The sequence below is a fragment of the Plasmopara halstedii genome (genome assembly GCF_900000015.1).
Source record: "Plasmopara halstedii genome assembly, contig: Scaffold_2061, whole genome shotgun sequence".
Taxonomy (NCBI): domain Eukaryota; phylum Oomycota; class Peronosporomycetes; order Peronosporales; family Peronosporaceae; genus Plasmopara; species Plasmopara halstedii.
Window position 1 is genome coordinate 775,844 of NW_020188969.1, and position 27,404 is coordinate 803,247.

A 27,404-nucleotide genomic window follows, 5' to 3' on the forward strand; every position below is an offset into this window, starting at 1 on the left:
AATTAGAACTTTGCGTCTTGATTGGCCTTCATACACAAGTATAAAAACTCATAATTTATGCGTTTGGTTCAGCATTAACATTACTAAGTTCTTCTGGTTTTGAAGCAACGAGTTAGATATTATAGCAATCCATGTATTGCTTTATCTCAAGTATTACTTAGAATACCAGAGCAGTATCATTCAGCTTGATTATTTAATCCGTTTCTGAAATTATTAAAACAGTTCGCATCACTCTACACCGTTGTTTACCAAACTCATTGATCAGCCGGTGGAGAACAACCGCTATGCGGTTGATATTCATGATCTTCATCGGTTATAGCGGCACATAGCTATCTTCGAGAGCCTCAACATGTATCCGATGGGGACATGTGTCAACTCTCAGTCACATTTACGCAGCTCTACAATCGGACCGATGACACAAGCGGTTTAAATCCGGCAGATCAAGTTTAGTGGACTTTATAGAGCACTTAACGACCAAGTCGCTCCTGAGAGCCAGGTGATGATACGACTCAAGGTAAGTACATAATGTGTCTGGAATTCCTGAAAGGTATATAGAATTCAACTCATGTTCTGTTAAGATACGATCGTACAAAGTTTGACACTACAACTATTTACAATACTATAGAAAATGTGCGCGCTGGAATGACAGCATGTAATAATAGAACCTACTAATTCATCAAACTCGCGTGCCTCTGGCATTTTCCTGTTGATTCTGCATACCCAACAAATGCGATATATGCTGACGCATGACACTCAATTTTTTATTATTATAAATGCGTCTGATTGCGACACAGTAAAGCTGGGCTGGTATCGGCAAAGTAATCTGTATCGACAGCCCCTCCCTCGCCAAGACTTTAGCACATCGACGGTTTGCAAGAATACACGGGCTTACTCAAGCTATTTCTTAGATGTTGTGAAGCATGTAATGACGTGTACTGCGTTAGTCAATGCAAACTTAATTTGTGCAGTTGCTTATACTGGTCGCAGCAAGAGTTCGACCTCGTAAATGCTTTTACCGTCGCTAATTCCTCTTTCATCTGAATTGCTTCCAGAGCATAGCTAGATCCCTAAACAGTACCACAGCGATCTATTTCATACAGTGCTATGTCATGCACCTACGCTCTCACGTTTTGAAGCCAGTCTACGCTCTTCTGTTTCCTCGATAAAGTGCCTCAAAATTCGTGATTTGCAGCGGGGCTGCCGTAGCTTTGCGCTTGAGGAAGCGTCTTTAGGTCACCGACCTGTCGTTCTATACAAGGACCAAGTACTAGTGCAGCGGATCGCAATCCGCTGCCTCTAAAAAGTACTTAAATGCCTTTCATAGGCAAACGAACACTTCTGTTTTATCCTAATGTTAAAAGTTTAGATTTTTCTAGATATACTAATATTGTAAAATCTAAATACATATATAACTACTGGCTACCTAACCCCGTCCCGTATTCTTGATTGGGTGTGTGGTCACATTACGCATATCTTGTGTGTCACGCACACACCGCTGTTATTAGGATTCGTGAAACCCTGTTACATGATTTCTAAGATTCATGGCGGAGAGAAGTGCGTGGCACTTAATGTTTTCAATTTTGAGGTGGATCAATCCCTAATTTATGGCGTTCAAGTCTATCCATGGCTCATGTCAATCGAGCCAATCTATGTCAAATACAACATAGATGCTCCATCTGAACCATCTCTCGTGTCTGGAGAGAAAGCCATTACCCGTCTTTGTCCTCAAAGAATTCGATGCACACCACCTCTAGCGATTCCTGTTGAAGCTGACCGTATTTTCGCCGACGTGATAGATACGCTTTCAGAGGTGTATACTTATGCCTCCATGTGAGCGCCATTTTTGTTGATCCTCAAAGCCATCTCTGAAGTCAGCTCCTTGTTTCTCTAACTTTTTTGTTCTCCTGAGGATCGACGACTCCTACTTGTAAGTTCGATAGGAGCGCCACCGAGAAGACTTTTACTCTCAGAGTCTGCTTTAAATTATGCACGGTGAATGAGCTTATCTGCTTCTTTGATGTGCTCTTTGCTTTTAGTAAGAGTGTCATTCTTGAACTTAAGCTAACTGAAATAGACACTAAAGAATTCCGGAGCCCGCGCTCAAATGATATCTAAAAGCATAACTGTGTGCCATACTACACACACTTTGTTCTGAAGAAATTCTGGAGCTCGTAGCGGCTGGCGGGTACTTACACTGTTTTTTTTTGCCGGTCAGACGCGTACGGAGTGGCTTTCAGATAAAGGCACGGCGGTCATGGGCGAATTAACAGATCTTTCAATTCTGACATTGACATTGTAATTAATGATGATGTCCTGAAAGTTGTCGATCTAACGACGTTTTCCTGGACGGGGATTGGAGCTAATGAGTAACATTGCTATAACAAATAAAATATTCACTAGACACAGTCCTTGATGATACCCAGCACACCAGGATATCAGCACAATATTTTTGGTCCATCACGGTCCCGATCCCATGGTTTTTTAGGCCGGATCGGAAGTGCCGTCTTGTGGAATATCTCGGGAAGATATTGCCTGTGTGGATGACATCAACATTAATCACCGACCTCATCTTGATATTTGCTGGATAATTTCTTGTTCTGGGCCTCTACTAAATGAAAGATATGTTTGATATGCGGAAGTTCGAAATTTAGCGCTTCCATTGACGAATGGATAATAATTTCGACAGCGCGCGATCAGTCTAAAGGGCAGTGAGAGCAAAGACCCGTGCCCTCTGTCACTTAACTTTTTCACAAATTAGAATTGTGCTAATTATCAAATTACCGCGTATTTATACCTTTTCTTGCACGAGACTTTCCAGAATTAAAGTTGTTAGCGTGGCTAACTAACTGAGTTATAAACCCTTTTGAAGCAAAAGGATTCGAACCTTTGATTTTCCGCACCAAAACCGGAAGCCTTATCACTTGGCTATACTTCAAAATAATATATTTATTTAATATCCGGACTTTACCCCTCTACCACGAATGACCTAACACAACCGGTCTTTCAAACTACAGAGCTCAGTTGAAAGTTGCTATGTATTATCTTATTACAGGGCTATACCTACTCGGCCCTGACTAAGATATTACATTGCTTCATTCCGCTAGGGTATTATTATCTTGACTTTAATTCTTGATTTTTCTTGTACGAGTCGCCATCCCGAAGTCCTTATTGGCTGTCGTTGGTAATATTTTGCATACAGCCGACATTTCTTGCATGTAACCCGCGCCACACAACGTTAGGTCTAGAAGCATTGACCACTCGACCCACGCCACCGGGTCAAACTACAGAGCTCAATAGGAGCTGGCAATACTTTTATTAATGTCTTTGCTGAAGGTTTCTAGCCACTAACCACCGCATCTTTATCCACCACTAGTCAAGCGGAAACATCCCTGGCGCTTGTCAGTTTGTCTTACTGAGCCGACTGAAACAGCAGCATATCAAGAAACCCATGCACGCTGCTTGTGGTAGGAAGTGTTGTGTCCGGGTATAAATTAGGTGAGCAACTTATGCTCCATCCTTACAGAGGTACAGACTCGCAGACTCCGTCGTCGATTTCAGTATGCTCGCCATTGCAACGGGGTCACTAGAGCCATTTCCACGATGACGAGCTCGATCTGTAGGGCTCGCCTTAAGTAAAAGAGATCAAAGGCCGTCTCAACCCCAATCCTTTCAGTAATTTACACATGCTATGATTTCTTTATATTCAAAGTTGGCTCCGAATATATTGTTCTGCTATCTACTATAGTATATCCTATATAATTGTTTGGACACGAATCGTGATAACTTATCATAGGAGTCTTGTGTCAAATAATTAAAATCTAAGAATTTGGTGGCTGGGTCGTATGATAAACCCAAATTAAAAAAAATGGCTTTGTCCTCCACCCGATAGGCATTTTCTAGCGCTTCCATCGTCTATGACTAGCGACACGTCTTCCGATGCTACACTGCCTATTGTCGGCAAAAAGCTGATGAATAAACTCAGCAGCATAGCAAATGAAAGTGCAGCTGCTGAAGTATCAGATTTTGCGCGACGGCAAATGGAGAAGATGGGCTGGTCGGCCGGCAAAGGTCTCGGCAAAAATGAACAGGGCGTTAAGTCACACATCAAGGTGAAGCGGCGCGAAGAATTACAGGGTGTTGGTGCAGATGTAGTGGAGGTCAAAGAGCAGGCGAATCAATGGTGGTACAATGTGTATGATCGCATGGCCAGCAAAATTGTGATCGATGCGTCATCGGACGAGGAGAATGACGAGAAGAAGAAAAAGAAAAAGAAGCGCGAGAAGAAGAGAAAGAGAAGTAATGTGGAAGGTAAAATGGTCAATAAGTATCGGATTCCTACGGATGAAGATCTCTTTGCTGCAACGGGTGGAAAGCTTTTCGGGCGAAGAGCTTATGGCTCCTGTCATGGAAAACTCAAGCGCGATGAATTGCAATTAAATAAGGCAAAGAATCAAGCGAAGATTAGTGAAGAGCCTGCAACAAGCAGTGAATCGATGAATGAAGACAAACAGAGAGAAGTGGTTAAGAGGAAGGCGAAGAAAAAGAAATCTAGGCACGAGAGTTGACGGGTTTGGCTTCGCTCATTGTATGTAGCTGAAAACTTAAATCAAATCTGTTTACATTGAAGTGTAGTGTTGTTGAAAGGAACAGATGTGATGTTTGGTTTAGTTATTCCGTCGACATGTCATGATATAAGACGATTCAGACGCTCGTTGACAAGAACAATGCTTAATTGTGCCTACGCTATCCTGAACCGCACTTCTTTCGCGTATTGCAACGATTCTGTGCAGAACCAGCATCTAGAATTGTGTGCATTTTGTAACATACAAAGATCGCGATTTTTGAACGATATGCTGGTAAAACTCGTCTATAGGGCGACATTGCTAGCACGACAATGAAAGCACTCGGATGCTCTTGTGTTATAGCTCAGAATCCAATTGTTGACAGCAAGCCATTTGAAACGTTAAGCAACGAGAAATTATGCTTCGAGACCAGATTGTTGCAAATTTATTCAACTTGGATTTCTTTTGTGCGTGTAACTCGTTGGCTGAGAGCTGCAGCACTTGGCGCATGACAGCCAGCTTTGAAGACTACGGTCGCAAGGCCTCTGCTCAGTGTCTAGCTCTGCCATGTTTGAATTGATAATGGATTGTCATCGACCTGATAAGGCTCAACTTAGCTGCTTAATCTTTATGCGTTTTATTATTCCCCCGCATTGCTGCTAGTTGTTCACCTAGAAGATGTCGCTCTTTGATGTAAAGCGTGAGCATTGTTCCACTAAAGCAAAAAACACCCACAACAACATGCAGAGCGTGATATATCAGTGAGCTTGCGTCTTTCGCCAACAAAATGCGCTGGGAAATAGCCGTCACAATCAAAGAGGAGAAGAAAGCAACAAGAACGAGCTGATCAGGAAGCGATCGAAGCCAAAATGCGATCCCGTTGAAAAATGCGTTGTCAAATTGAGCATGTGGAGTTACCGAACGAAAGAACGAAGCCAGGAACGTCAAGCAGTAGAGTATGCGGCACGCCATGTTAACACAATTCGCCAGAATGAGCCCGAGAATTCCCCATTTAAACACTTGCATAAACACAAGCGCACAGATGGCGTAAATAACAAAAAACAGACCAAGTAGTTTGTTAAGCCGCATAAGCGCATAATCGTTTCCAACGGCGTGAACAACAGCTTCACAAACACCATTAACACCGAGAAACGGAATGTAGACGCAGTAGACAGCCAGTGCATCACCAATACCTTGATGAGCTTTCTCAGCTCCATACAGTAACAGCACCAACGTGTTGGCGTACGTAGTTCCGAAGGAGACAAACACTAATCCGCCCAAGTTCAAAAGCTTAAGCAACATCAAAAGAAGTGTTTGTCCATTTGCCAAACTCTTGTTCTTGTCTTTTGCATTATTGTCCATTTGATTCTGCTCCAGCACTAATTTACTGAAAATTGTTTTTGTCGTTTCTTCAATTGGTAAGAAGACGATACGGGGGACGAGAGAGCCGAGATTTGATACCAATCCGTACACCCCCATATGTTGGAGCGATGCAAAAGTTGTAAGTACCCATTTATCTCCTTCTGCTAAGAGATACTTAACTCCACTCTGTACACTCAGTGGCACTAGCAGTGCCGTCAATTGTGGGTGACACCAAGCGACACCATTCTCTGGTATGCGTGGTAGTAATTGACCCATACTCGACAACGCGAACGTATTTGTACTCGAGCTTTGATGAATCCGCTGATAAAAAAACAGTGCGAACGTCACTAGAAGCGTCAACGCGAATGATAGTTCAGCGATCCCATATGCCGTCAAACTCAGCTCAAATACCACGACACCAAGATATTGCACTGCTGCTCGGACCAAAAACGCGGCACTCTGAGCAGCTACTTGCCAGCTCACGAGTACACTTGCGTGTGCCAGTACATACATTGGCTCAGCCAAAGCCTCGATCATCGCTGCACCGCAATACATCGCCAGCACTGTTGAATATCTCAGTTCCACCTCATCCATTTCAGACTTGGTATCACTCATAACGAACGAATACATGAGGAGAATTCCCGCTACTATCCAACTGATTAACGTCGACAACCACGCAGTGTTGACCAGTTGTTGAATGTATGATGTTCCATGACTTAAATCTTTCGAGTCAAGTGATGGCACACGAAGGAACGCGAGGCGAAATCCGTCCCGCAAGAGAAAGATAGAGGCCAGCACAAGCTCAAGGCGAATGGTCACAGCACCTGCAACATTAAGATGTACTTTACGAAGCACTAATGAGTTGGCAGCAAACGTGCAGAGACGTTGTATAAAGCGGTAGGAGCCACCACGCACTGCTCGAGACAAGACTCCGGTTGCAGAGCTCATTGCGCACTGATGACGTCGGCAACATTTCTACCAATCAAAATGGTTAAAGAAATAGAAGACATTCAATAGGTAATCAAATGGCGGAATCATTGTATCACCTTAGCGAGTCTTTAGTATGGATGCCTACATCTGCACCTCAACAGCAATTAGTGATCATTCAAGACTGCGTAGAGGCTTCTGGGTCCTTTTTAGTGCATCATTTCACGTCATTATTTCTAAAAGCTGGTCATCGCGTGTGTGTTGTGTCAAGTGCCAACTCTCCTGAACATCATGCGGCAGTCGGGCGCAAATTGGTTCTGAATGCATCACGTTTCTAAATACAAGTACAGTACATTGAAGGTTAATGGGTTTTTGTCAGTAGGGTATCAACTTTGCAACTTGTCAGAGTACGAAGCAACTTTATGTGCTCAACTGGACGAGACTTGAGACTCAGAATCCAAAGGCAGCGTGGATGGATTTGTTTAACGATCTAAAAAGATTTACTGATGAAGAAAATGAAAATGCTAAGTCAATCGTGCTGGACGATGTCAGTGCTTTAAATTGGCGGTTTGGAGAAGCAGCAGTGCTAAACTTTGTGCGATGTTGCAAGACGCTGACGCACGAGAAGAATGTACGTTTTAATAATAGTTTGTCAGAGTCATTACGTACTCATGTTGGGATGTTAAGGGAGGCGTAAATGTGGTTTTATTAACCCATGCGGATACTGATTTACCAGCATCAAGACTCATGGTAATAATGCTAGGATTTGGCTTGAGCTTATGTCTAGCGCTAATTGTTATTTTTACTCAAAAAAAGAGCCCAGCTCTCGCTGATATGGCGACGGTTGTCTTGACAACGCGACCCCTACCGTCAGGTTACTCTAAAGACATCCACGGCACAGTATGTAACTATTTATTGTGATTGATCCAAACTAAGGCTATTTTGAATTCGTACAGCTCTCAATTCATCGTCAAAGTTGGAGCACTAGTGTCCACTCACTTGACGAAGAGCCGAATGTGATTTCCTATAAAATTCTTGAAAATACTATCAAATGTTTTCCTACCACTGGAGAAACGCTGCGACGGACTTAGATGGCAAATTTATTACAATATGCTTGAAATAGCTCTAAATGGAGGTCGTTGGTCTAGCTCTCAAATTTGGATCAATTGTTAAAGGCAAGAAAATTCGATAGCGATGCAAGAGTTACCCGTCAAGTCCAAAGACATATACACGCAACTCGCGCATATTGGACATGGCACTTATGCAGACGTATGTACGATAATATAGACTCATACCGTTTCACTCGAATAAGCGCTCAATCTGCATTTAGGTATTCTTATGCATGCACAAAACCTCTGGAGACTATGTATGTCTGAAGGAGATGGACGTAAGCTTTCTATCATCCGACGAGCGGTACGATGTAGGACGTTCGATTGTAAATCTGAAAGATGATTGCATCATTGTCGATGTAGAGAAAGGTGTCTTACTGAGGTTACAATACTTCAGCACCTATCAGCACACCCAAACATTGTGGGCTTTCGTGAAGCCTTCTGGAAGGAAAGTCTTGAAGAAAGTCAGCAAGTTCTTATTCTCGTGCTTGACTATGCAGATGGTGGAAGTCTTGCGCAGTATTTGCGTGTCACGCGTACAACCGAGGAATGTGCTCGTGAAATCTTTATTGAGATTGTCAGAGGAGTTCTTCATTTGCATAGTCACCATATCATTCATCGTGACTTAAAGTGTGACAATATTTTATTGTTTCGGTCCGGTCGAATCGTTGTGGGTGACTTTGGCACTTCAAAGCAGATCATTCCAACAGCTGGGGAAAATCAAGTTCTAAAAAAGCAAGATTTAACGGCAACGGTGGTTGGCTCTCCACTCTATATGAGTCCCGAATTATTGGAAGGCAAGCTACATGGATTTGCAACTGATATTTGGTCCCTTGGCTGTGTGTTGTATGAACTGTTGTCCGGAGGAAAACCTTCATTTGGTGCTGCATCATATCCTGCCGTTGTCATCCGTATCACTCAAGGAGAATACGATCAGTTAGACCCTGAAGTAGTATCAAAAGAAGCATGTGACTTGATTGACATGATGTTGCAGAAAGAGCCTCGAAAACGACCTAGTATCATGGAGGTGTTACGATCTTCTTGGCTTGAGAAAGCTGCTATTTCCGAACTTAAAAGCGAAGTTGCTTTTATCAATGAACCTTTATCGCCGTATTCTGTAATATCAGCGGATAGCCATCAAGCGAGTGCGAAGCCATACGATAGGTTTACTACTGGTTCGGTAATATCGACTCGTTTTCCTCCTCCAGCACCCATGGGTATCATGAAAAAAGGTGCATCACCTCGGGTTGCAGCTACTCGAAATCAGAAACGTTTGATACGTCGGAGTAGCTCTATTAAGCGGAAGCGCAATCTTTCTCGAAGCCGAGTTGTTTCACCATTGATTTGGGTGCGTAAAAAGAATCGATTTCAAATTGCGTGTCACGATGTGTTTTGGCTGATGTAATCGTATATTTAGCTGGACGAGGAGCCTCCACCTCCACCAGTGCTTCCATTCAGAAACCCATCTTTGGTCGCTCCTTCTATTCCGTTCAAACAGCATCGTAAACAAGAACGCAGATTATGTAAACAACCGGTCACTGAGCTAACGATTCGAGGTGTTCAAATTACAGGAGCAACTGATTACGATTCCGTTGAAAAATGAGAGCGGAGCCGATAATAAACTTCTTCACCAAACACAAAATGATAACTTCTAGCTTTGCGGTGTTATTCGAGAATTTTATGTAGTTGGATCGCAGAAATGATTATCGACACCGTCTTTTGATCACTCGAACACGTGGTGTCCAAAGTCTTGCTTAAACGCATCGTAACAAAGGCAAAACGGTATAATGATGATTTCATAAAATTCACAGAGAACGTAAAGTCATTGATATTATCATTCAGCCAAGCGCCACCTGCGTTATAGACTGCTCATGAATTCGGAATGCATCCTAAGTCCGTGCAAAAATGAGGTTGGCGTACAAGTGATCCAATGCCATGATCATATTTTGCTTGTATAAATTATGCTTAATTTTTGAATTGGGTAATATCATTGGTGGTGAAGCCGCTCTTGTTGCAGAGTGACATGTTCGATCAAATTGAAAGATCAACTGCTTCTTAAAAATCAGACCTGGTAAAAGAATGCCGAAATCTTACAGACCCTGCAGGAACAAGTACCGGTGGCCGCATCAAATTTTTCTTGCAAGACGAAAAAGAATTACCTAGATTACCTTGAGAAAAGGTGTGCTCTCCTTGAAATTTTTCTCAGTATCTGGGATATATTTGCATCCCTCTGTCTATCTTCTACCTGATCTAAATATTTTCCAGTCTTACTCAAAGAGTCGACTCGATAGCACCTGACGTTAATTGCTGTTTTGTATACTCCCAAAGCACTAGTGCTCCACTCACATGTACATTAAGTGAGCGCACCAGACCAAATTGAGGTATCTCGACGCATACGTCAACAAGCTGCAAAAGTTCCAGCGGAATTCCTTCCTTCTCACGGCCCAGTATCAAAACCATCTTTCGTGGTAAAGTGTAATTTGCCAAACTCACACTGGATGCTGTTTGTTCGAGTGCTACAATTGTGTAACCTTCTCGTTTCCAACGTAAAATTATTTGATGCAAATCGTCACCTTGGGGTCGAACTTCTTCCAGAGGCATCCATTTGTGAGCCGTAGCGCTTACATTTGCAAATGTGACGTCTTGTTGAGCCAGACGAAGATTAGGTACAATAAGCTTTTCAGCATTAAATATCTCGCATGTTCTTGCCAGCCCCGCTAGATTCGGAATCTTGTCCACCAAACTTGCACACATGATTATTGGCTGTCGAGGTTGTTGACGAGCGTTTAGTGAATGGTTATAGCGCGTTGCATCGTAGTCTATGCGCATTGCTACTGGAAGTGCACTATCTTCTAACAATAAAGCCGTGGTGTCAATTTTTCTCTGTACAATTAAAGTTCCAGCTGAGCCATCACCTTTTGAGCAAAATCCACCGCTAGACTTTTGCAGTGATGGCGTTAAGGGAAAGTTTTCGAGTTGGTACTGAGAATACAATTCGTTCATAGCCTTTTTAAGTTGGTCACAAAATCGAAGTGCCTCATCGCGTGGTAAAAGCTCGCCAAACTCACTTATGAAGCCACAAGACAGCATTCCAAGCAGGGAACTCTCATAATCCGGGTAAAATTCCTCAAACTGACGTGCTTGGCGTCGTAACAATCGTTTGCACTCTTTGTTGGTGCTTAAATAACGCGCTGTGCCTTCCAAATAACGAAGACCGGGAGAATTCGGATAGCGCACTTGAAGTTGATGGATATAACGAGGAAGAAGTTTGGACAGTAAATACTGAGCCACTACTCGTGTATATCCATGTGACGAGTTTAGCCAAGGGAGCAACGTTTCCAAAAGTATTCCACAGTTGAAGTCGACACTTTCTTTGTCAAGCTGAGCATTGACAAGATGGGCCGACACAAGAAGCATCGAAGCACCAACTTGGGGCATCAGGTTGGCGTCACTAAGCATGGGAAGCAAGATACCTGAGCATACCTCTCGTGGCATTCTAGTAGCTATGCGCATGCCAAAGAGCTCCATATAGTAACGAACACTGGGTAGTTGCGGTACACCAAACGCAATTTGAAGCGTTGAGAATAATGTTGTTAGCTGCGACTTGGTCACATGCGCACTTACGATGCAAAGCGCCTGCCACGATCGCAGCTTCTTACCGAATCCGTCGCTATTGAGCATGTGCTGCTTCTGCCAGTCTGGTGTTACATTGAGTTGGACAAGTCGAACAAAAAGCGCATCCATGAGCGCTTGCGTGTCTTCTCCGAAAAGGCTCCTATCGACAGAAATATCGTCCAAGAAACTTAGTACCACAAGCCGAACAAATTGATCTTTAGCGTGGGTCGTGATAGCTGCTTCTTGACCTTCGCAGGAGGGAGAAAAGCCTTGAAATCCTTGGAATGGAACGTTTGTATCCCTTGACAGTTGTTCTTTCTCGTCAATCAGTGGCTCTTTATACAGGAGCAATTCAACGAGTTCATCAGCAAAAGCTAGCGCCAACATCGGGTGAGTACGCCACGTTTGGCACAACCGGCAAGTTAAGTGGAAAATCACGTTTGGTCTATGTCTTGAGCCAAAGCGGATAAACTCCGCGATCCAGTGTTTCATCATTGAAGTAAGCTCTTTTCGAAAGAGAAAGACCGGCTGAAGCATGCAAACAATGACAGCTCGTGTGAGAGCGTCAGGCTTGGCCTTGCTGTCGATGTAAGCAGTCCATACTTCTTCCAGCAAATTGTTAACTGTATCTGATCCTTCATCCATGTTAACTAAGGTGCCAGCCAATTGCGAAAGTGTAAGTGACAACACGTTAACCATCTGTAGCAACGTCGAGACATCCATGCCTGCAGTCGGTAACGCCTTGACGCAAGCGTCGAAAGTAGCTTGCAAGAGCTTCGTATCTATAAAAGACGAAGATTGCACAACCTGATAGAGCAAAGCCCATTTACTAGTAGCCAAACGGATTGAACAACGAGCGTCAAGTTTTCCGCCATAACGTCGACTTGTGTCAAGAGCGAGGAGAATTGAAAGAAGATGTGGGGTCTCAAACGCATGCAGAGAATCCACAGCAATAGCGTTGGTCCCAACCGTCGACAAATATTCAGCCGCTAGGGCCAAATCCAGCACATTTCGATCCGCAGATGAGGCCAGAAGAACCTTAAACTCATCGCATAACGCGTCAAGTCTGCTCATTTCATGCATACTTCCTGTTAGATATAGCTGGTGGGCGCTCATTTGGGTCAGCACTAATCCGGCAGAGTGAGCCAAATCCATGATTTCGCTAAACTTTTCTTCGCTAGACTGCATCTTGTTCTTCGACAAAATGCTATCTAGACAATTTCGGGCAATTTGCATAGAAGATTCAAATAGATAGGAGCAGCTAATTTCTCCCCCATAAAAATTCTCACGTTCGAAGGCGAATGTAAGACCGTGGGATGGCGAACTTGAACAAACGAGTGTCAGATCCTGAATTTGATGTTCAAGCTTGGCAATTAGAAGTACGAGGCGTGTACTGTCTATATCTTTATGCGAAATCTCTGATAGCAATGCACTTAGAGGAGCACGCAATACCACTTGGATCTGATGCCCTGGCAGTGCTTCAATATACTGCGACTCCGGTTCACTGATGTTGTCCGCAGTCAAAAGCAATAGCCTTGCCAGCTGCGTCGAGCTGAGTTCACTTTCTGCACTTTGACTAACGTGAGGGGTCAGGTTTCTTTGCAATGCAGAAGATAGAGAATTCAAAAATTTAGTCCAGCCTTCAATTGAGGTAGAGCTTTTTATCCATGACAGATATCGCCCAAGTGTCTCACCACCTTCAGTCACTAAGATACTATTGGGATAGATACAAAGGACACGTGCCAATGTCGACAAAGATATTGCTGTTGCATCGACGAATCCTCCCGTGAGCGCGTGAGTCAGTGCACAAAGCATTTTTGATCTCATTACTTGAGAAAACGATTGCATGGCATGTATGTCAAGCAAAACGCGAAGCTGATTTACAGCGGAATCGCTTAACAGTATCTTTGGTGAAGCAAGTGAAGCTGCTTGCTTTAGATGAGGCGACTGAAATACTTGCAGCATGCTCAATAAAGCCTCAGGTGAGTGACTCGTTTCGTCTTTTCCAAAAATCGCGACATCGACAGCAGCAACAAAATCATCTAAAAGATACTCATTTACTCTGTTTGTGAGCTCGAATGAAAGAAAAGATGCCAAAAAATGGGTCACTGAAGTCTGAAATCGAGCACGATGCGCATTTTTGTACAACACTGGGTCGTTGCAGGCACGTAACATGTCATTAAGGACAAAAGATCGGAAAGTAGGCGAACAGGCAAAAGACGCGTTATTATCAACATCATTGCTGGTAAAATGCTGTTTACCACACAACTGGAAACTATTGATACAGATTTCTGTGAAGTTCGAGAGGAACGAACGCTTCACAAAGGGGTTGTCATGGTTGAATAAACGCAGCAAAAGACCTTGTACCCAATCGAATGTTAGCTCCACCGGCCACTGATTTTTGTCCTGCTGTTCATTTATGTTTTCGTTTTCATACACAACCAGATTTGTCGACAATAGATCCGCAACCTGAGTCCAAACTTGCTCAATGAGATGCTGTTCGTGATGCATTTGAATTACCTCCGAGGCAGTAAGAAATTTTCGCCATAAGTCCACCCATGTCACTTCTGTATCTCTTGCATTTTCCAGTCGGTCAGATTCAAGATCCATAACACAAAGTGAGAACGCGACTTTGAGAATGTGAAGACCTTGTTTTCTCAGCAACACATCATTGTGTCGCAGTGCGAAGCAAACGAGCTGTTGTAATCGTGCATCTGACATAAGTTCACGAGGGGCTTTTGAGATAATGGTACATACTAGGTACAGTAGTTCCCGAGGATCTTCCATTGTCTGGTGTGGATCCCATGCATCCAGCACTAACTCAAGTAGTCGTTGATGCATCTCACCCTCCACTTTGTCTTCTAGCAACATTGGCACAAGATGTAGGACAGCACTTCGAAGAAATCGTGGTCGAAGTCTCCATTCTTTTATTGCCATTGCACAAATTTGTAATATATCCACCGAGTTGTATGTTTGCTGTTGCAAAAGCCGTAGCAATCTGCACAGCGCGTCGTAGCTCACTTCTTCATCTCCAGGATCGCTCAGAAGTTGCAAAATCATAGTAATCACTTGCTTAATTTCTTTCTGGTCCTTGTACGTCTTTAACAATGTTTGTAGTATTCTAAGCACTGTGGGATGAAGATAAGCGAGACGTTCTAGCCTCAGCGCAGGTAATAGCACGTTCATTGTCCAATTACTGACCAATAGTCGCATCGTTTGAGCTTCCAGTGCCTCCACAAACTGTAAATAATCATCCAGCAATGTTGCAGATACCACTAGCCTAAAGTGATAGTGGCAAGTGCTCTCCACGTCGTCCTGAGGTTTCGGAAAAGGCGTAAACATTGTTGTTAGCGCTTGTGCATCATTACTGAAAAGCATTTGAACCTCATTAAAGCTCAAAGTGAGGCCTATTGCCACCAATTCAAATTGTGTTCGAGCAGTTGCCACATCTATTTCTCGGGTTGTACAATGGCGCTGATGAAAGCGTAGCCAGCGCGCCCAAGTCGCATCGATCACTTCCATCACTCTTTTCTGACCTGATTGGACAAAATCACCTTTTTAGACTGAAGCAATTTAAATATTGCTCTATCCACTTCCATTCATTATGCACTTCTGTCCATCATGCGGCAACATTCTGCTCATAGAGCCTGATGTACGTGGAATGTAACTTTACAAAAAGGTCATTTTGTTAATGTTGTTTTCGTGCGATTGCTCAGTCGGATGGCATGCGCTTCTTTTGCCAGACATGCCCATATTTGTTTCAGATTAATGATAAAATAGAAAAAAAGGTGCCATTACAGCGTAAACAGGTAGATGATGTGCTTGGCGGTGATGAAGCCTGGGAGAACGTTGATCAGACTGAGAGTAAGTCGTTTTTGAGTAACTTTCATGTACTTTAATAGCTGATAGTTGTTCTCTCTCTACTTAGCACGCTGCCCACATTGCGAGTTCAACAAGGCGTACTTTATGCAGATTCAGATTCGGTCAGCTGATGAACCATCGACGACTTTTTATAAGTGTGTGCAGTGTAAAAAACAGTGGAACGATTAATTTACGTTTAAAGTATTGCCTACGTTGCTACTTCGTCGAGGGCTCCAATACTTTTATCTGATCTCCAAATGTACATAGCAATGCTTCGAGGCTTTACGATGCTGCAAATTCTTGCAAATTCATGCAAGCTGCACGTTACGTCGACAATTATCGCATGTCCGGTTGCATTCTGAGCGCTGAAACTGCTGACCGAAGTACGAAAGAAGCAACTGTCGACGACATGTTGTGTCGTTCTCACAATACTCAGCCATAGATCGGAGCTTTTCAATATGAACCGCGCGCGTTTTCTTCGTCATGCCTTTTTGTGGCATGCTAAGGATGTGGCGCATCCTAGAGACGTCAGTCGGGCTATAGAAGAGAATACACTGCGAAGGTTTGCCATCTCGCCCTGCACGACCGGCTTCTTGATAATATCCTTCAATGGACTTAGCCACCGAGAAGTGGATAACGTACCGAACATTGGATTTGTCAATGCCCATACCATAAGCGATCGTGGCGCACACAATACTCACTTGGCCATTTTGCCAAGCGTCTTGCACCAAGTGTCGGTCTGTCGCAGATTGCCCAGCATGGTAAAAATCAGCACGGAGTCCGCGATCAAAAAGGTAGTCAGCTACGTATTCACAATTTTGCCTGGTCATGCAATAGACAATTCCCACTGCATCGGATGGATAAGTTTTCGAAATGAGCTCATACAATGCCTCCATGGCCTTCTTGTCGCCGCCACGAGGTTTATCCCGTACCTCAAACGTGAGGTTCTGTCGATTGAAACTCATGGAAAATACTAGTCCTTTTGAAATCATCAAAGACTTACGGACGTGATTGATCACCTTAGGTGGCGCCGTCGCCGTTAGCGCCATTAATGGAACATTAGGAAATGACGTTTTAAGCAATCCAAGCTGGTTGTATTCAGGTCGAAAATCGTGTCCCCACTGGCTGACACAATGCGCTTCATCGATGACAAATCTAGCAAGCATCTGATTACGATGCAAGCCTTGTAGCAAATTCATCATCTCTGATGACTTAATAATCTTTTCAGGTGTCAAATACAAGAGCTTCACACTTGGAGCTGTTCGCCTGAGCTCTGCTATAATCGATCTCTTGAGCGTCAGCGACGTCTGGCTTGTTAAGAAGGCGGCAGGAATACCGCACCCAGGGTTTTGTATCAATGCCGTCACCTGATCCTGGATTAGCGATAAGAGCGGCGACACAACAATAGTAACTCCTTTGCTTATAACAGCTGGCAATTGATAGCACAGACTTTTGCCGCCACCAGTTGGCATAAGCACGAAACAGTCCTCCCCACGCATTGTGGCCTCTATCACTTCTCTCTGGTTCGTTCTAAAATCGTCGTTTCCAAAGACTATTCGATTAACTTTGGTAAGCAAATCTACGCTTGATATTTCAACGGCTCGTTTCTTAGCTTTTGAAGGCTCATTCGGTGCAGCTGAGCGGCGTCGACTTTGTTGAATCAAATCATACGCTGTATTAGGTTCCCTATTTTCCGCTTCGTCGTCTGATTCCTCATAGAAAGAGCGCTGGCGCTTTTGCCGAGTAAACGGACTCAACGGTACATCGTCTAGCGTCAGGTCGATGGCATTAACTTTGGACTGTGTTTCTTCTGTTGAATGTGTCGAAGTAGTCGCACTCTGGAAGTGTGAGTCAATGGGCAAAAAATTCGCGGATTTTTTTTGACGCGCCATTATTGCCTTCATGACAACCAAAACAATTTATAATTTAGACAATAAAGAATGAGTGCAAGAAATAAACTGTTTGACTGCTGTATCTTCAAATTTACATATTTTCGCGACTTTTGTTATTGTAAATATGATAATATGAACTACAAAAATACTACGACTTGCCATTAATATATATCCAATCAAATACAAATGACAACCATGTATGATAGCTGGGGTAGTGCCAGCGAGCGCTTCGCGGACGGCACGATTTGTCTGGGTATTGACCTAGGCACAACAAACTCATGTACTCTACCTAATTGTCTTCTTCTTTCCTACCTACCACATGCTAACTACAGCTCTACGCTTAAATATTTCTATCAGGCGTGGGAATGTGGTATGTGGACCGTAACCATGTGAAAATCTTTAAGAATCGTTTAAATCGTGGTCGCACGACGCCCTCTGTAGTGCATTTTGATCCTACAAGTCAAAGTGTGGATGTGGGTCAAGCAGCTATTGACCTTGAAACCTCTGAGCCTGTGGGGAACACCATTCGCTCAATCAAAAGACTCATGGGGCAGAAATATGAAAGCAAAGCGACTGATGTGGCCAGGATCTATGCTTCGTATGAAGTGGCGCCCACAGCTCAGAAAAACGTTGCAGTTCAACTTGTACGAGGTCATAAAAAGGTGCAGGTACAGCCTGAAGAAGTCTCGGCCTACATCTTGACTGAGCTTAAGACTTCTGCCGAGGCCTATTTTGACGGTCAAACACGCTTAAACAATGTAGTTATTACAGTACCAGCGTACTTTAGTGACGCACAGAGGAAAGCTACGATTACCAGTGCTTTGATGGCAGGATTTAAGGCCGTTAGACTGCTTAATGAACCTACAGCGGCAGCGATGGCGTACGGATTATTTTTGTCGGGAACCAAGTTAGTGACAGTATTTGATTTTGGAGGAGGTACACTTGATGTGTCGTTACTACGTATTCAAGATGGCAAATTTGAAGTATTAGGTATTGGAGGGGATACGAATCTGGGAGGAGAAGACATCAATAATTTGGTGCTGGATCATGTACTTGAAGTGCTAAATAAACGTCATAACGTGATACGTTCGCAAGTTACTGGAGCAGATTTAGTGCGTTTGAAACAAGAAGTGGAAAAGCTCAAGATTCAATTGTCAGTAGAAGAGTCAGCAGATGTGATAGTGCGTGATCTTGCTGGTGTACCGAGGGTTACAGTCACACTTACACGACGCAAGTTTGAACAACTGTGTGACCCTATCTGGAAGAAGTTGGTGATTTGTTATGAAGGTCTTAACATGTTGAAAAAATACTAACTTTCGCTCTGCCTTTTAATATAGATGTCTTCGGATTATGTCAAGTGTACTAAAGGAAGCACAAGTCGATGCTGCTGACATGGACGAAGTTATTTTGGTCGGTGGATCGACTAGAATTCCTTGTTTGCGCTCAAAAATATCAAAAGCTTTTCATGGCAAAGTATGTAAAAGGTAGAACGAATTATTAACTACATTTGCGACTGACCAGCTCTGTGGTTGTTACTGTGTTAGGAACTTTGTATGTCTGTAAATGCAGATGAAGTTGTTTGTGAAGGTGCTGCTATCCAAGCTGCAATCTTGAGTGGTATCGATCAACGCGTGTTCCGTGATGTACTTATGATGGATGTCCTTCCGCTTCCTATCGGGCTTGAGACGGCAGATGGTACGATGGAGGTGATTCTCCCTAGAAATGCACGCATTCCAACGACAGTGACGAAATACTTTACGACCTACGAGGATAACCAGCGTGGAATAACAATTGAAGTCTATGAAGGCGAAAAGGATATTGCTAAGGAAAACGATCACATTTGCTACTTTAACTTTGCATTACCTCGGAACAAGATTGGAAAGGCGGGGGAATATTCGCATCCCGTCACCTTCACAATGAATGCAAGCGGTATTTTACAAGTGCAGGCTGGAATCCACCATGATCTTGAGGAATCGCCAATGACGAAGACTGCCATATTTATCATGGGAGCTTACATCTTCGCGCTATTTGCCTTCTACGTGTTTTTTCGCATTTACTTTGTCAACGAGAGAGATATCACAACATAACGCACTCTTCAAAAACTCGTCTTGAAAGTTCCAAATCATTCATCTTCACAAAATTGTTTTGACGCTTGATACTGTGTCAGATGTTCTGACGTTGAAGAAGCCAAGTACGCGTCCAGTATTTCCCAGCGTGTGAGACTAGAAGCTCCTACCTCTTGATTACTATCAGACTCAAAGCAAGCACTTTTCTTTATTGACGGGGCTGTTGATGGGTGATACTTATAATAGAACTCCACCGCCTTTAAAGCTGCCTCCATGCGCTCGTCAGCCAATCTGTATACCAGACTGAGGTAAGGAGACAAAACTGTACAAAGCAAGCTGGCGCAACTTACAATAACGAGACCAGATAGTCGATGCTGGCATTTGCGGCCAAATATTCAATAAATTGAGTCTCTAATCGAGTGTTCATGATAAACGCATAGTCTTTTCGTTTTGCAGCTTCTGAAAAGCATTTCTGGATCAAGCGGTAATCGTGTCCAATTTCTTCATCGTTATTGTCGATACCGGGTTTGCAATCGATGAAGCAAAAGTTTTCCAGCAACTCATTATATACCGAATCGTAAGCTTTGGCATGGATATACTCAACAAGAGACTCATATCGAGCTAGTGGCTGTGGAATGACCATAGCACACTTGATCCCACAGCCATTCAAATCAATTTGTCGAGCAATCTCTGCCCCATTCGCTTCATCTTCGGCTAAAGTAGCAAGATCTCGAACATGTTTAACGATAGCAGGTACGTCAATCTGGTCAAGAAATGGGCATCTTTGAAGCAACTTTACCATTCTTTCCAAGACACAACGGATATTGACGATGGGTATTCCAGCAAAGCTCGGCGAAGCAACATTTCTCTCATGTTTAAATTTTGATAACCTATCGCATTCGCTCGTGTCTTGTCCAGATGTCGACTGATGTTGAAGTCTATCTTTCAGAAAAAATAGGGGAGAGATCAATACTTTTTCCCATACATGCCGGCCACACTTGAGTGAGCGTACAAACACCTTTGAGCTCAAAGCTTCTAGAATTGCATGAAGAGATCGAATCATTCCCAACTGCAGCATGTTTGTCAGGACATCCTCCCAAAGATCTAGCGCTTCAATTCCAAACTCAAGCATGAGATGACTAGCACATTGTAGCACCCAAGGCTCATGTAGTGAAAATCTTTGAAGAATACTGCGCGTGAGCACCTCTTTATCACATTCCAACAAGTATGCCATATCGTACGGTACACGATGTTCTTCAAAAGTAACCATATGAGTGCAGTGTTTTCGATATTCTACCAGCTCTATCAAGAACGAGTCGGTATTTTCGACATTGTACTTGGAATCCACGATTCGTACCACAGCAGCACGATATAACTGACTCAAGCGCTGGATTACACAAAGTGCTCTCAACTTTGCACGAAATGTGACACCTGTCCGCGGACGCGAGTCTCTTGCAAACTCAACCAGAAAGCTAAAAACTTGCTCACCAAACGAATTCCCAATTTTGACACTTTTACTTGCCAAACAAACAATTCGTTTTACAAAGTCTTGATCAATCTTGTGCAGTTTCTCTTCTTGAACGTGCTCAAACGGATCTTCCTGGCTTGTTACGACCTTGTCAAAATGCACTGCGTCTGTAACAAGCCATTCACGAACCAAGTCAAGGCGGATCTTCGCTTGAGGCAAGTGAAGCAAATTTCCTATATTAGAAGCCAATGCATCGAGCACATCATTTTTTTCATCGAAACACTCCAAAGCACACCGTTTATACAGTTCTCGGAACAGTTTTTCAGGCTCTGACACTAATGCGACGAGCTGATTAGTTTGCACTTGGACATTGTTCACTTCTGCCCCATTAGACGTTTGCAATTTTGCCTTGCGGAGAAGCATTTCCACTTTAACTTTGAGCACTTTGGCTTCCAGACGCGTCAAAGCTTCACGCCCAGTAAATGAGGTATTGGTCAGACTTTCAAATTCCTCTTGACTTGATTCAGCCGCTTTCAATGCAAAATTGAGTGCTTTTAGCTTCTCGTCACCTAACGGAAAATTCTCGGCAAGCCACTCGGCAGCAGTTACTCGACTCTCAATGTCGCTTAAGCCTTGCAGTATTCCTTCGAAAGCACCAAAAGCGATCATTGTGGTGCATCTGTCTCTTTCTATCGTTGATGTACACTTGAGATGTGTATCTATCATATTCTTCAAAAGCAACATCAGTAATTCGTTTCGTTGTAATTGGAGAGGTTCTGCGAGTTGAATCAAAGACTCAAAATTTTCTCTGCTAACTAGTCGAGATAGCACTTCACGAGGTTTAGCCATCAGCTCATGAAATGAAACATCGTGACTAAGACGCTTACTATCTCGAATCACGTGTTTATTAAGCGGTTGGATATTCCGACTTGAAAATGCAGCAAACTCCTTCAAAATGCGCAAAATCTCCATTCGTCGCGTGACCTCTTTCCGTTCACAGTAAGTCGTTTTCTCTAGCAACAGTCGAAATGCAAATAGGAGCCGGTCGTAATCGTGACCCGAAATCTTGCCAATACTTTTCAGTAACATTTTGATCAAATGCTGCTCATGAATGTCAGAAAGCACGCCTGCAATTTTGTCTTGGTATTCTAAATTTGTAGTAGCAGATGGCTCCACTAACAGCACTTGTACATATACTAGAGCTGTAAAGCTGTCGTCAATTTGGTAGTAACGCGTAAACTCTAATACCGTGTAAAAATCGTATGAGCTTCGAGTGAGTAGCTGTGGTACGAGGCGGCGAATGTACGCCAAGTTACGACGTTTACTATGAAAAGCTTTGTGGTCGCATTCAATGCCGAGAAGAGTGAGGTAATGCCACCATCTTGCATTTTCTTCCAATTCCACACACTGGTGTAAAAATGCAATCTGCTGCCACGCTCTAGCAGCATCTGCACCAATTAATGCAAGGTGCTGAAAACGTTGAAAGTCTTTTGCCACATTTTCGCGCGAGATTTGCTTTCGAAAGGCATGAAAAGCATCCTCTTGTTTCATTGAGAGCATCAGTCTACATTAATTTCATCATAATCAGTGATAAAGTCATGAAATGAATCGAATAAACGACAAACATACCCCAGCGCCAGGTGGTTGTCGATTTCCTGTGACTGAAAAACGCTTAGCAAGAGTTTGATCATTTGGTTATTTGCAACGATCGCTGCTTCCTCATCCAGTTCAGGCATGGACATCAAAGCCTGCAAACTAAGCAGATCCGCTCGCTGTTCGACAAGAAAGGATACATAGTGCTTAAATGCAATCAAATCTTTATCTTGGCCTTTGCGCCTAATATTATCGTATTCAGTCATCGCAAACTTCTTCATTAGCTTCATTGTCTTGTAGCTAGTCAAAGCACACGCATCTCCTCGATACCAGCGTGGGTATAACTTCCACCATCCTTCATTTATCTTTGTTTTTGAATCATTGTGTTGTGTAAGCTGCAGTGCCTCATTCACATGACTCGTCATCTTGAATAGAAGCAGCAGCTCGTCTAGGTCTTCCTTGTCGCACGTGCAGAGCGCAAAGCTCAACAATTCTAACGCGTATGTCAGAGCTTGAGCCTGTGCTAAATCAACTTGAATATGTGACTGATTATGTGGAATCACCTCACCATAGATCCCGTCACTTGACGAGTACGACAAAAGAGAAAGCACAAATTTTTTCAATGTCTTGGCGAGATTCATCTTGCTTGAAAAAACAGTATGTTTTGAACTATTTGATAAGATGGAGCTGTTGCTTCGGCCACTGAGTTTTTTGATAAATAATCCCCGAGTCCAATGTACTGCTTGCAAGATAAAGCCACATTCGACCGCCACTTGAGCGATTAAAACTCGACACTTTTCGGCATCAATGCCCACAGCAGAAGCGAATCGATTCAAATTAAAACTAAGCCGAATTTTCTCGTCGTCTTGCTGTAGCGCGCGATTGGGACGCAATTTTAAGTCTGTAAAACATGACGGTTGATGTTCAATAGATTGACTATTTCGTTGTCTCTTTTCAGCATTACTGAGTTGAGTCAATACTGCAGCTCGTTTCTTTCCTTTGCCTCTCACCGAGCCCGTCGCATCCACAACGCAATCATTTGTACTTTTCAACTCATCATTTCCACGGAACAAAACGTCAGGTTTTATCAGATTCTTTAACTTTTTCTTGCAAACTTTTGGATCACGTAAAGCCGAGATTGAAAGTAAAAGTCCAAATTCGGCCTCAATGTAGCAGATTGTGTTGAGATCTGTCAGTAACGCATCAGACAGCAAATACTCTGAACTCTCGACGTAATCTCTGATCGAGTCCGTAGACGCAAATCTCAACAATGACTTGAGCTCGGATACAAACGCTTCAACAAGAGACCTAAGCATACAAAGAACGAAAGATTGCGGCTTATTCGTACTTTTATCATATGCTTGCTCCATCTCTTCAGCCTCCACCTCCAGCAACATCACACCAAATTCTACAACTTCTTCCAGCAAAGACGCGTGCAACATAGACAAATCTATTCGCTTCTTCACTTCAGCAAATGCTTCCATTGCGCTCGCCACCCTGATGGAAACCTCATTCGATATTCGATCACTCGATGTTTCTTCAGCGATATAAAACAAATTCTCGGTAAAGAGAACTGCCGCTCTATCACAGCGCAGACCAGAATGTGCATCGATCAATAGCATCGCATCTTTGAAAGCAGTGGGCATTGACACATGAGTCAGAATATGTGACATATATCGTGACGCACTCTTTGTGTCGGTCGAATCATAACGCTTAATGTTATACTTCGTGAGCATATCCTGAATTTTCATCAAACGTACACGCTCTTTGATCTCATGAACACGCTCCGTTTCCCATCGAGTGCAATGAGTGACGTAGTTTTTAAGTGTGTCCGAATATGGAGGGATAACTGATCGTAGTATCGCTAATGTCGCATCAACTCGTAAATTTTCATTTTGAATCTCATCAAGCAACACTAAAACTCTGCTTTCTCCGGTAGAATCGCAAGTCGAAATAGATTCTGCAAGCTCCGTGACGTATTCGTATAAGACCAAATCGACATCAACGTTATAAGCCCGCAAATACTTTTGCACATGCTCGTTTACTTCCGTTTTGAGTGAATCTGCATCTAATCCTCGGTCCATCATACTCATCGCAATCGTCGCAGGTGTCTCACCTTCAAAAACAGGAAAAGAAATGACAAAATGATGCTCCACCGCAAGATATTGAACGTGTCGTAACTTATCATACAGCTGCTCCAGACGTTCAGATAGGTTTAACTCCCATGATGCTTCAGCGCTCTGCGCTGGGTCGTTCAATTTACTTAACGTTTGACTTTTGGACCCATTCGGATACACCACCGCAACATCCATTGCAATTTCTGCATCCAAACTTCTGAGCAAATTGCAAATACCAATGGCAGTGTCAATGTCACTTTGTGCAGCTGCAGCTTCCGCTCTTTTAAGAATCCACATCACCACATTAGCGAGCAAATCTTCTCTTCTTGCTTCTGTACTGTCCACTGCTTTGACAATCTGACTTTGCTCTAGATAAGTCAAAAGACTTGGTAAAACTCTAGATTGAATCCATGGTGCAAATGCTGAAAGTGGAAGGGACGGTGGCAAGTGTTCTAGCAGTATTCCAATATTACGTATGATGACCTCATCAACGTGACGATCCCATAATATCCTTACAGCCCTCATGCAACCCATTTCAATATATGTAAGCATGATGTCACTCACTGCCTTGACTTGAAATTGTTGCCACTTTTCAAATCGAGTCATACCATATGATTCTGTACTTATATCATATAGTAGCTGGAATGTTGTCCATTTGTACGACAACTCACTAATTTCGTCACACCAACGCGATAACAATGTTAGATCGAGGGAAAAACATGGTGACGAGCTTAAATGTTCGCGAATTTTCGCTGCTACTGCTAACAAGTTGTTAAGAATGACACGAGAATCTTCGTCACTTTCGCCAATACAACTCATACAGATGTTAAGATTTGCCTGAATCTGCTTCATATTTTGCTCCTGCAAGAGAAACGAAATTGGTGTACTCGCCAAAGACTCAGCAATCGACACAGCATCTTGGTCGTAAATCATGTCTTTATCTTCGCTGACAAAACTTTCACTTGTAATATTTGACGATATATCACTTTCTTCGGTCAACATGAACATAGAGATACCACGATCGGTTCGACAAGCTGCAAACGCTTGAGTACTCGAATTCTTACTTGCAAACAGTGCTACGTTTAAATATGTAGCTGGAGTTTTTAAATTGATGATTGACTTGAATTTCGAAACAACACTCGCTTGAACATTTGCAGATTCCTTGTGCAAGATCTCTAATAATTCAAACGACGGCATGAATTTGCCATCTTGATACGATCTTGCAACAGCAAGTCGTGATATCTCCTCGTGTTTGTTCTCTCCACAACCTTTAAGAATAGCAAAGCTTACGATCCGAGTAATATTTGCCTCGAACAACTCGGTCAGACTGTCACGCCAGTGCCACCTAGAATTGACACGTAAACCGTAAAAAGCTGCATCACCTGCACACTAAATACTGCTTTCGTATCATACCACGACAATTTTCCGTCACAAAGAATCACAAGTGTGCTGTAGTTCGTATCAAAGTCCATGGCGTCAACAATACCTGACTTAAAACTTACTGCAACTTTCTATTTACCAATTGCACGCATAAACTTCAAATCGTTTCAAACAAATTCTTTGAACGTACCTCAAAGTTCCTCTCACATTCTTTCGATTTCCACACGCTTATAAATCCTCCATGGTTTCCTAAAATTACATAATTTACCGACTGAAATTGATGTACCTTTCGAATGAACAACAAATTTATTTTAAATGCCAGCTCAAATTCATTCTTTTCTAGTTCTTACCAGTATACACGATGGCGCACCATCCTTAAGACAATCTGCACTTATTCGATTACAGCAAAGTGTATCAAGAATCTCTTTTCGACCGTTTTGAAGCTTCTCTGCTGCTAATAGTTCGAGCTCAGTAAGTCGAAAATCACCCAATTCCAATAAAATTCCATGCTTTGATACTATCACTAGTTTAAAAATCTCACTTGAGCTTTCGCTATAGTGTAATGACATTAAATTCATCGAGACAACTGTATCGGAGACATCAAGATCAAGTTGGTATTCGAGCAAAAGTGTCCCGTTGCTATTGTAGAGAGAAACCATCGCTGTAACATCTACAATTGCGAGAACTATTCCAGAAGCACTTAGTGCTATTGTCTGGACCTTTTTATTCGAATGAATAGTTGTCTGCATGTTTTGATTCAATTCCTTGTCGTCAATTACATTCACTTGCATTCTGTTATCCAAAACTATGGCACTTCGAGTCTCATGAACGATCCACGGTACATTTTGGGATGATAAACATGGTGTTTCTGTAGAAGAAACTTGAGATGTTTCAGTACATACTTCCCACAGTAAAGATGTTGATAATTGAGCTGAGATGATGTTGTTTTGATTCTTATCTTCATTCTGATGAGCTGGCACAGAGAGAGCTGGTGATGCTAAGGGTTGAGAAGTGACAGACATGAAGGTTTAATTATGGGTCTCCATTAATAAATTATAAGTTAGTCACTTAAGTACGAAGGTGGAAATGTACGCATAGCAATGAAATTTTTAGCTTATTATCAACTATCATAAATGTAATATTTGAGCTGAAGATAAGTGTATATTTATGGGACGCGCGATCTATACAAAACGCATTGTATCAGATTGCATTGTCGTAATATATTCTAGCGTCTCACTGTACCCACAACTGAAGTCCCTTTATCCGAGCGTAGGTTGAGAATTCGCGGCCCGAACATTAGGAATCTCAATGGACCAATAAGGGCAAAGTACTGTTTTGATGAGAGCCCTGCAGAGTATAAAATTTTCGTGTCCAACGAGAGTTTTATATTTGACTACGTTAAAGATTTTTCATGGCTTATGGCGGTGTGCGGGGGGAGTTCTCTTTCGCCGA

The 27,404-nt window shown here is 42.8% G+C and overlaps 11 protein-coding genes across 11 annotated transcripts; 7 read left to right on the forward strand and 4 right to left on the reverse strand.

Moving 5' to 3' along the window:
• Window positions 1-284: 284 nt before the first annotated feature.
• PHALS_02684 (uncharacterized protein) lies at window positions 285-672 on the forward strand (the record flags this gene model as incomplete). The annotated part of the gene is made up of 3 exons (XM_024717110.1): window positions 285-289; window positions 463-514; window positions 556-672. 3 exons carry the CDS (start codon window positions 285-287, stop codon window positions 670-672), a joined length of 174 nt encoding a protein of 57 aa, XP_024582642.1.
• A 3,641-nt stretch (window positions 673-4,313) lies between these two features.
• Window positions 4,314-4,605, forward strand: PHALS_02685 (conserved hypothetical protein; the record flags this gene model as incomplete). Its single annotated transcript, XM_024717111.1, has 2 exons — window positions 4,314-4,520; window positions 4,594-4,605. The coding sequence occupies 2 exons, from the start codon at window positions 4,314-4,316 to the stop codon at window positions 4,603-4,605; spliced, it is 219 nt and encodes a 72-aa protein (XP_024582643.1).
• Window positions 4,606-4,610: 5 nt separating this feature from the next.
• PHALS_14887 (uncharacterized protein) lies at window positions 4,611-5,185 on the forward strand. The gene has a single exon (XM_024717114.2). The coding sequence runs from the start codon at window positions 4,656-4,658 to the stop codon at window positions 4,896-4,898; it is 243 nt and encodes an 80-aa protein (XP_024582644.1). The 5' UTR covers window positions 4,611-4,655; the 3' UTR covers window positions 4,899-5,185.
• On the reverse strand, window positions 5,184-6,872 carry PHALS_02686 (protein rft1 homolog; the record flags this gene model as incomplete). The annotated part of the gene is made up of 1 exon (XM_024717115.1): window positions 5,184-6,872. One exon carries the CDS (start codon window positions 6,870-6,872, stop codon window positions 5,184-5,186), a length of 1,689 nt encoding a protein of 562 aa, XP_024582645.1.
• Window positions 6,873-6,949: 77 nt separating this feature from the next.
• On the forward strand, window positions 6,950-7,942 carry PHALS_02687 (elongator complex protein 6; the record flags this gene model as incomplete). The annotated part of the gene is made up of 5 exons (XM_024717116.1): window positions 6,950-7,165; window positions 7,234-7,482; window positions 7,539-7,601; window positions 7,668-7,751; window positions 7,808-7,942. 5 exons carry the CDS (start codon window positions 6,950-6,952, stop codon window positions 7,940-7,942), a joined length of 747 nt encoding a protein of 248 aa, XP_024582646.1.
• A 103-nt stretch (window positions 7,943-8,045) lies between these two features.
• PHALS_02688 (nek protein kinase) lies at window positions 8,046-9,563 on the forward strand (the record flags this gene model as incomplete). Its single annotated transcript, XM_024717117.1, has 5 exons — window positions 8,046-8,120; window positions 8,182-8,264; window positions 8,324-9,308; window positions 9,378-9,462; window positions 9,532-9,563. 5 exons carry the CDS (start codon window positions 8,046-8,048, stop codon window positions 9,561-9,563), a joined length of 1,260 nt encoding a protein of 419 aa, XP_024582647.1.
• A 668-nt stretch (window positions 9,564-10,231) lies between these two features.
• Window positions 10,232-15,097, reverse strand: PHALS_02689 (rrna methylase family; the record flags this gene model as incomplete). The annotated part of the gene is made up of 2 exons (XM_024717118.1): window positions 10,232-10,809; window positions 10,876-15,097. 2 exons carry the CDS (start codon window positions 15,095-15,097, stop codon window positions 10,232-10,234), a joined length of 4,800 nt encoding a protein of 1,599 aa, XP_024582648.1.
• Window positions 15,098-15,179: 82 nt separating this feature from the next.
• On the forward strand, window positions 15,180-15,625 carry PHALS_02690 (transcription factor s; the record flags this gene model as incomplete). Its single annotated transcript, XM_024717119.1, has 3 exons — window positions 15,180-15,227; window positions 15,292-15,439; window positions 15,504-15,625. 3 exons carry the CDS (start codon window positions 15,180-15,182, stop codon window positions 15,623-15,625), a joined length of 318 nt encoding a protein of 105 aa, XP_024582649.1.
• Window positions 15,626-15,744: 119 nt separating this feature from the next.
• Window positions 15,745-17,340, reverse strand: PHALS_02691 (bloom syndrome protein; the record flags this gene model as incomplete). The annotated part of the gene is made up of 1 exon (XM_024717120.1): window positions 15,745-17,340. The coding sequence occupies one exon, from the start codon at window positions 17,338-17,340 to the stop codon at window positions 15,745-15,747; it is 1,596 nt and encodes a 531-aa protein (XP_024582650.1).
• A 183-nt stretch (window positions 17,341-17,523) lies between these two features.
• PHALS_02692 (glucose-regulated protein) lies at window positions 17,524-19,415 on the forward strand (the record flags this gene model as incomplete). The annotated part of the gene is made up of 4 exons (XM_024717121.1): window positions 17,524-17,608; window positions 17,686-18,595; window positions 18,666-18,801; window positions 18,873-19,415. 4 exons carry the CDS (start codon window positions 17,524-17,526, stop codon window positions 19,413-19,415), a joined length of 1,674 nt encoding a protein of 557 aa, XP_024582651.1.
• A 35-nt stretch (window positions 19,416-19,450) lies between these two features.
• On the reverse strand, window positions 19,451-26,974 carry PHALS_02693 (Kinetochore component; the record flags this gene model as incomplete). Its single annotated transcript, XM_024717122.1, has 6 exons — window positions 19,451-19,685; window positions 19,745-22,426; window positions 22,492-25,917; window positions 25,986-26,083; window positions 26,143-26,238; window positions 26,303-26,974. 6 exons carry the CDS (start codon window positions 26,972-26,974, stop codon window positions 19,451-19,453), a joined length of 7,209 nt encoding a protein of 2,402 aa, XP_024582652.1.
• Between the last annotated feature and the right edge of the window lie 430 nt (window positions 26,975-27,404).